Below are 9,036 nucleotides of genomic sequence, written 5' to 3' on the forward strand. Positions count from 1 at the left end.
GGTACATAAAGAGGAAAAATCAGCAGCTTGTTGACACTTGGGATGCATTCAAAGCCCTTATGATTCAAGTCTTTGTATCTCCGGTTGAGAAGGAGAAGCTTGCAAGGCAATGGTATGGTTTAGAGCAACATGGGATGATGGTACGTGACTACACAAACCAATTCCTCAATCTCACAATGTATGTTGAGTCCATTAGTGACGATGCAAAGCTTCACAAGTATATTTATGGTTTGGATCCCCAACTCTCGGCTGATGTTTTAGCCCAAAGTCCATCAGATTTATTCAAAGCTATTGAGTTGGCTGAGAGGTACTCTCGTAAGTACCGCCGAGATACTTCACTGCAGCATGGACAGCAAAGAGGGGAGTCTCAGCCACTGTTTGGGCAACAAAGAGGACCTATGCAGTCACATTTTGGGCAGCAAAGAAGTGCTATAAGACCCAAGCAGTTTGGGGCAAGTTATGGTAGTGGAAATATGCCATTCAGCACCCCAAAGATCCCCACATACCCCACCTTTAATGCCTCTAGGCAAAACAGTAATTTTAGGACTGCAAACCAAGGAAGAGCTAAAAATAGGTAAGGGGACAACAGGGATAAAAATGCTTTAGCTTTTGGTGGTCAATGCTCTATCCTGATGGACCTCTACAAAGAGAGGAAAGAAAAAGGACTTTGCTTTAAATGTGGGGAAAAGTATACAGCCGAGCATGCATCTAAATGTGCTTATAGGAATGCAAAAGCAAGGGTACATAGCATGTTAGTCTTTGATGAACCTGATGAGGATCATAAGGATGCAAGTGCCTTTGCAATCACGGTCGAAAATGATGAGGTTGAAGAGGAATGTGGGCAAGAAGAATTCTTTGACCCGGCTAACACCTTCCCATTTGACCCCGACAGTCATGTAGATGTAAATATGGGTGATAAGAATGGTTCACATGCTGCTGCCACTGTTTATACTATCTCCCTGGATGCTTGGACAAGATCTAAGAGCCCCAACACTCTTCGTCTTCAAGAAAAGATTCACGGGAAAGATGTATTTGTCTTGGTAGATAGTGGTTGCATACACAGTTTCATAAATAGAGTAGTCATGGACAAGCTGAAATGTTTTGTCTCTGATTTACAGCAAATCAATGAGGGTGCAAGTGACCAATGGGAGTGAGAAAATTAGTACTCATGTATGCCCAGCTATACCTATTAAGCTTGCTGAAAATTATGAGTAGAAAGTGGATTTAATTGCACTCAATATGGGACCGATAGACATTGTATTGGACTGCAATTGGTTGAAAACTTTGGGCACCATTTCCATGGATTTTTCATTGTTGTACATGCAATTTTTCAAGGCTGTACAGCTTGTTCACTTGCAAGGAATTAAAAACAACATTGAATTTTAACTTATTACAACCAAACAGCTCAAGAAAGAGTTTAAGAAATGCTCCCAGATTTTTGTGCTGCAATTAAACAAGGAAAATGCAGACCATCACGAAAAATGCATGATAATTCAATCCTTAAGGCTCTACTTGCGAAGTATGGTGACTTGTTTCAGTTACCTACAGCATTACCTCCCAAGAGAGCGGTTAATCATCCCATTGATTTGGAGCCCCACTCCAAGCCGGTCAATAAACCCCCTTACAGGTTGTCCAAATGTGAAAGAGAAGAAGTAGCCAAGTAGGTCAAAGATTTAGTAGATATGGAATTCATTGAGCCTAGCTCATCCCCTTTTGCATCACCTCTCTTACTAGTCAAAAAGAAAGATGGCACTTTCAGGATGTGCATTGATTACAGAGATCTGAATAAGATCACTATCAAGAATAGTTACTCTATTCCTAGGATGGAGGACCTGTTAGATGAGTTGAAGGAAGCTAAGTATTTCACAAAGATTGATTTGAGATCTAGCTACCATCAAATACGCATGCATGAAGGGAATGAGATAAAGACTGCATTCAGAACTGATCATGGACTCTAGTCATGCCCTTTGGCTTAACTAATGTACCAACCACATTTCAGAGCCTCATGAACAAAATACTTCAGCCTTACTTATTCAAATTTATATTGGTATTTTTCGATGACATCCTCATTTATAGTCGCTCAAAGGAAGCTCACCTTATGTACATGAGGTAAATATTTGATATACTTAGACAACATAGACTCTTTGCTAAGGAGACAAAGTGTTCGTTCATGCAGACTGAGGTTGAGTAATTGGGACACATTGTCAAAGAGGCAGGCATTAGAGCTGGCCCAAAGAAATTGCAGTGTGTCAGAGATTGGCCCACACCTGCAAATACTACCTCTTTGAGAGGATTCTTGGGTCTCTCCTCATTTTACCGCAAATTTCTGGGATGCATTGGCAGATAGAAGCTTTAATCAGCTGAAAGATTTGCTTACTTCAACCCCTATCTTGGTATGCCCTAATTTTTCTAGGGAATTCACCATTCAGTGTGATACCAGTGGGAGAGGAATTGATACAATCTTGCTGCAAGAACATGGGTCAACTTTTGAGAGCTGAAAGCCAACTGAAAATGAGAGGGCTATGAATGTCTATGATCATGAAATGTTGGCCATCCTTCATGCCATCAAAAAATGGCATCATTATTTGTATGGCAATCAATTTAGAGTGAAAAGCGACCATAGAGTACTCAAGTAGGACAAGGATACTAAAGAGGAAAAAAGTACAAAAGTCTGATCCCTAGTTGTATATCCACACATCCACTAGAGGACACACATTGTTAATGCTTTATGAGAATGATCTCATCTTGATACATAACCATGTCTAAAAAGTCAAACAAACAAAGAAGACACTAGATGAGATGTTTGAGATTATAAATACATACCTTCTCTACTTCTTTCTAGGTCATGAGATTTGACAATCTCCAAGGGGGATATTTATCTCCCAACAACAGTACATACAATAGCTTTTGGCTGTGTTTGAGATGGAGGGCTATGAAGACTATTTTTACTCCTATGAATCCAAATTGAACAGCTACAACCCATGCAAATTCACCAACGGTTGCAAATGCTACGAACTACTACATGCAATTGATTTGGTCTTTGATATGACTCCTTAACACTTGGATTGATTTGTATTTTGCTATAGGTTTGCTTGCAAAATTCATGAGTGAATCCAAGTTTATTCATTGGGAAGCTACTATGAGGATTTTGCAATTCTTGAGGGGGATCCTCGATCTTGGTATTCATTATCCAACATGTAAAGATGATTCGGCTTTGGTTCTTTCAAGTAGGTTCAAATTGGGCCGAAGATGTTGACCAACAGAGGTCAACAACAAGATATTGCTTTACTTTGCATATAGGTGTTATCTCGTGGAGTAGCAAGAAACAGCCCACAATTGCCCTTTCTTCTATAGAGGCAAAGTATCGCATGACATCTTCTACCACATGAGACAATGTGGCTTCAGAGGTTACTAGGTAAGCTTGGCTGCCCATAGACAGGTTCTGCAACCCTCCATTGTAACAATGAGTTGCATTGCTTTGGCATGGAACCTTGTGTTTCATGCTAGATCAAAGCACATTGAGATCCAATACCATTTCAATCAAGAGAAAATATTGGATGAAACCATTAATGGGGTATACTCCAAGACAGGACAATTTGGCATATTTGTTTATGAAGGTGATTCCTCAAGTTGTTTTTCACCAACACTCCAAATCCCTGAGCCTTATGACCCGTCCAAGATCTAAGAGGGGGTGGTAGAGATTTAGTCATCCCCTGGACTAGCATTGTCAGGCTATAATGGTACAGTTAATTCTCTCGAGCACAGTTATGCATTTCCTGTCTGTTTAGGCATTTCCAGTGGGCACCTTATTCCGGGCAGGTAGTGGACAAGCGGCAATTCCACGTGGAATGTCAGTTGCAGATCACTGATGCAGTCAGCCAGTTTGGCCCAGTCGGCCAGTTTGGCAGCTGGTTGGCCAGATTTAACCTGGCTGACCTCACCATTTTGACAACCAGTTTTTTGTTATTTATGTCCAGTCTGTCCACACTTCACTGGTAGTTTTCAGGTGGTGAAAGAGATCAGCTTGAGGAGATACTTCGACAGCCCGTTTGTATATTTGCCTTCTTTTCAACATTCATTTACTGCCGATTTCTGCGTTTTACTGTCTCTTTTCTCTCTCCCTCTTCTCTCATGTTCATTGTCTTTTAGTCTTGTCTACACACTTCTGCATTCGCTGCACTCTGAAAAGGCAATCCCTTTCTCCCTCCATCCATAATGGTGTTCTCTTGTTTGACAAACCTCAGATGACAAGATCTCTCATTCATGTCACTCAGTCATCTCTCTCCTCTTCAAGATTGTTCATCTCTGTTTAGACATCATTGTTTTCTTGTTTCTGCTTATCCTTATATGCTTTGGCAGTGACTTTCATGGTCTTAAGCTTCATATGCTTGCAACTACATCATAATGTCTAGCTCTTGAGCTTTCAAACTATGTGTATTCTAACTCTTAGTCTAGAAAAGCTACAGCATGTAGCACTTCCCTTGTCTCGATAGCAGATATTTTGCAGGCTGAAAAAGAAACCTCACACATTCCAACCATTGCTGGCGCCATTAGGAGGTCCAAAGTGTTGTCCAAAGCCTTCTGCAGTATCAATTTCATTTTCAGTGGCATTTATGAGGGGCTTCTGTTGGTGGAGAGGCATACAAACCGTCAAACTCAAGAAGCCTACTAGTCATGACCACTTGTCCACATTTTCACACTGGTTTCAAGAAGTGCAAATACTGCTGCTCAAAGTGCCCGCACTAAATATACCGCTAAATGCATGTTGCAGCACTGGAAACTGCAGACACCAACATATTCAAGGGTCTTCTGTGCTGCTATACTATTCTAATCTCATCACAAGCAGACTCTGTTTATGTTGGTCTTGCGTGTACGCTGACTTTGGTAGAGATGACACATTGCAATCAGTGCATCTCAGGCCTTTCTGAGGAGAAGAAATAACTTTGACAGTACTGAAAAGACTACAACGTAGGCACTTCTGAACCAGAGAGAAGTTTGACAGTGCCAAGGAGACTGCCACATAGGTTTGCAATACTCACCGACTGCTGGTTCTCCTGAGCAGAATGGGCCTGTGCTGCTCTAGAATGGAGCTACTCTCACAGCCTCAAAGTCCTCTTGCCTCCCAGCATTCACACAGGTATTACTGAGACAAATATATGCTGCAGTTTCCTCTTCATTCAATTGGACTGCATGTTGGAATGCCAACTTTGCAAGATGTAAATGTCCCCATTTTTGACAAGCACCCAACACTGTAAGCCACAATGTAACATCAGTAGAAAATGGCATCTGTTTAATGACTGCTATGGCCTTGTCCAGGTGCCCAGCACGGGCAAACAGATCAATCATGCAAGTGTAGTGCTGTAAAGATGGCATGATGCCATACTGTGAGCACATGGCCTCAAAGTACATCTCCCCTTTATCTACTAAGCCTGCATGACAGCATGTGTTAAGCACAATAGTGAACGTTACCAGATTTGGCATTGCACCTTCTTTCAGCATTTTGTCAAAACACTTAAAAACATGTTCAAAAAGCCCGAACAAGGCATATCCTGCCATTAGCACACTCCAGGAAACCACATCTCGATTTGGAAGTTCATCAAATACTTCTTGTGCTTTTACGAGCAGACCACATTTGGCATACATATCTATTAAAGCATTGCCAACTACAATATCTTCCTTTAGCAATCCCTCTCTCTGGATTTTAGCATGTATTTCTTTTCCCTGATTTACAGCTCCTATGCTGCCACAGGCCTTCAAAATGCAAACAGAAGTGGCTGCATTAAGAGAGAGCCCCTCCATTTTCAGCTGTTCAAAACACTTCAGTGCCTGGTCGTTGTATCCATGTTGAATGTAGCCTGCCATTAGCACACTCCATGTGACCACATCAAAAATTGGAAGGTTGTCAAACACTTCTTGTGCTTTTGCAGGCAGGCCACATTTCACGTACATATCTACCAGTGCATTGCCAACGACAACATCAGTTTTTAGCAACCCCTCTCTGACAATCTCAGCATGTACTACTTTGCCTTTTTCTACAGCTCTCATGCTGCCACAGACTTTCAAGATGTAAACAAAGGTGACTGCATCAGGAGAAAAACCCTCCATCTGCATGCGTTCAAAACAGTTTAATGCTTGTTCATTATACCCATATTCAGCATACCCTGAAATAAGTATACTCCAAGAAACAACATTTCGTATTGGAAGCTTGTCAGACACTTCTTGAGCTTCTGCAAGCAGACTGCATTTGATGTACATACTCACCAATGCTGCACCAACAAACATGTCCTTTTCCAGCAAGCCCTCTCTGACAATTTTAGCATGTAACTCTCTGCCCTTCTCAACAGCTCCTATGCTTCCACATCCTTTCAACAAATTAATAAATGTGGCTACATCTGGAGAGAGGCCCTCAAATTGCATCTGTTTAAAACATTCAACTGCTTGCTCAACACAGCCTTGTTGAATATATCCAGCCATTAAAGCATTCCACGAACTAAGATCCCGCACAGGAATCATTTCAAACACTTCTTGGGCTTTTGTAAGCAAACCACATTTGGCATACATTTCTACCAATGCATTACAGACATCAATGTCATTTTGAAATGATCCCTGCTTAGCAATTGCAGCATGAATTTCTATTCCCTTGTCTACTGCCCCTATGCTGCCACAAACTTTTAGGATACAAGCAAATGTAACAGCATCTGGGAAGAAGCCTTCTCGTTGCATCTGTTCGAAACAGTTCAATGCTTCGTTAGCATTACCTTGTTGGACATATCCTACCATTAGAGCACTCCATAAGACCACATTCTTGATTGCAAGTTGGTCAAACACTTCTTGTGCTTTTGTGAGAAGGCCACACTTCACATACATATCTACCAGAGAAGTGGCAACAACCACGTCTTGTTGCAAAATTCCCTCTTTCACAATATTAGCATGTATTTCTTTGCCCTTGTCTGCAGCTCCTGTCAAGCCACAGGCTTTCAAGGTGCAAGCAAAGGTAACTGCATCAGGAGAAATGCCCTGGAGTTGCATCAGGTCAAAACACTCTAGTGCCTGTTCACCATACCCATGTTGGGTATATCCTGCAATTAGCACACTCCATGACACCACATCCTGAACTGGAAACTTATCAAACAATTCTTGTGCTTTTGCAAGTGAGCCGCACTTGACATACATATCTAACAATGCATTGCCAACAAAACTATTATTTTCCAAAAACCCCTCCCTGACAATATGATCATGTATTTCTTTGCCCTTGTCCAAGGCTCCTACACTACCGCATGCCTTTAAAGCACAAACACAGGTCGATGCATCTGGAGACAGGCCCTCACTCTGCAATTGTTTAAAACACTCTAGAGCTCGCATCCCATGCCCATGTTGAGCATATCCTGCAATCAGCGCACCCCATGATACCACATCACGAAATGGAAGCCTATCAAAAACTTCTTGTGCTTCCACAAGCAAGCAACATTTGGCATACATATCTACCAATGCATTACCAACAATAACATCCATTTCTAACAATCCCTCTCTAACAACTGCAGTGTGTACTTCTTTGCCCTTGTCTATGGCTCCAATGCTGCCACAAGCTTTCAAAATGCAAATATAGATTACTTTGTTTGGAGAGAGGCCCTCACATTGCATCTGTTCGAAGCATTGGAGTGCTTGCCTACCATACCCATTTTGGGTGTAACCTGTGATTAACACCACCCATGAAATCACATCACGAAACATAAGATTGTCAAATACTTCTTGGGCTTTAGCAAGCAACCCACATTTGGCATACATATCTACCACTGCAGTACCAAGAGCGACATCTTTCTTCAACAACCCCTTTCTCATAATCTCATCATGCAATTCTTTGCCCTTGTCTGCAGCTCGAATGCTGCCACATGCTTTCAAAATGTAAATATACGTGATGGCGTTTGGAGGAAAACCCTCGGATTGCATCTGTTCAAAACACTTTAATGCCTGCTTGCCATGCCCATGTTTTGTATATCCTGTGATTAAGGCAGTCCAAGAAATCACATTTTTAACTGGAAGCTTGGCAAAGACTTCTTGCGCTTTTCCAAGTACACCACATTCAGCATACATATGGAGTAAAGCACTGCCAATATAGATGTTTCTTTCCAGCAGCCCGGTGCGATCAACATATGCATGTAATTTGCTGCCTCTCTCCAAATCTTTTTGCTTGGAGCACATTTGCAACAAGCCCACAAGTTCCCGAGGCTGGCTGGTGTCATCTAATGTTTGCAGTCGTTTGCTATTGCCAATGGAAGCCTCTTCCTCTTCCTCTGCCTCTGCCTCATGTGATGTGTCCCTTTTGATGTTCCCCTCCGATCTCTTCTTCTTCTTCTTGTCCTTCTTCCTCTGTACTCCATGAAAAGCTTCTACAGCTCCTCCTGCTCCTGCTCCTTTTAATGATGTCTTGGATGGTTGAATCCGTCTTCTTATTGTCTCTTCTGGAGAACTGTACCTCCATAGGAGAAGCTTTTGCTTGGATTCTGGGGGGTTTAAACTGGTCTGGTGGCACTCGCAGGCAATAAAACACACATGCACTTCATGAAATTCTGGAGCAAAACATCTTCCAATGGAAAGTGTTTTCGAGCACTTACTTCACTGCTTGTGCAGTCGCACGACCGAGAAGGGTCGCAGACGACTTCTTCTTCGACTGTAGATGCTGATAAGACGCGTTCCTGTGATGCAGAATCTAAAAAGAAGCTGCTTCGCGGGCAATCGTAATGGCACAAAGATATCGACGGAGGCATGATCGAGAGATCATTCAGTCAATAAGAGAACTCAACAGTTATACATCTTTGTATCTATCTATATCTACCCATACATTATACATTGGCTAGTTAAACTATGCTATCTGCTACCTATATTAATATCCATCTAATCTAAATATCTAAATACTATATGTTAGGCGCTTCGTTTAAAGTAAACTTCCTTGTGGCAAGAGTGTGCACATTCTCTCTCTCTCTCTCTCTCTCTCTCTCTCTCTCTCTCTCTCTCTCTTTGTGCAGCTTACAATGGCTT

The 9,036-nt window shown here is 41.9% G+C and overlaps 1 protein-coding gene across 1 annotated transcript; it reads right to left on the reverse strand.

Annotated features, from left to right (window-relative positions):
- Positions 1–2,821: 2,821 nt before the first annotated feature.
- Positions 2,822–8,813, reverse strand: LOC148021258 (putative pentatricopeptide repeat-containing protein At1g69350, mitochondrial). The gene is made up of 2 exons (XM_087699118.1): positions 8,613–8,813; positions 2,822–8,520 (listed from the first exon to the last, which is right to left on the reverse strand). Exons 1-2 carry the CDS (start codon positions 8,763–8,765, stop codon positions 5,080–5,082), a joined length of 3,594 nt encoding a protein of 1,197 aa, XP_087555244.1. The 5' UTR covers positions 8,766–8,813; the 3' UTR covers positions 2,822–5,079.
- Positions 8,814–9,036: the final 223 nt, after the last annotated feature.

The sequence above is a fragment of the Lygodium microphyllum genome, chromosome 18 (genome assembly GCF_053477565.2).
Source record: "Lygodium microphyllum isolate KBCC chromosome 18, Lygodium_microphyllum_v1.1.10, whole genome shotgun sequence".
NCBI lineage: Eukaryota > Viridiplantae > Streptophyta > Polypodiopsida > Schizaeales > Lygodiaceae > Lygodium > Lygodium microphyllum.

Coding starts and splice junctions, on each gene's coding strand:
- LOC148021258 (XM_087699118.1), bottom strand. CDS start 8,765: ATGCCTCCGTCGATATCTTTGTGCCATTACGATTGCCCGCGAAGCAGC. Junction 8,521..8,612: donor GCGACTGCACAAGCAGTGAA/GTAAGTGCTCGA, acceptor GAGTGCCACCAG/ACCAGTTTAAACCCCCCAGA.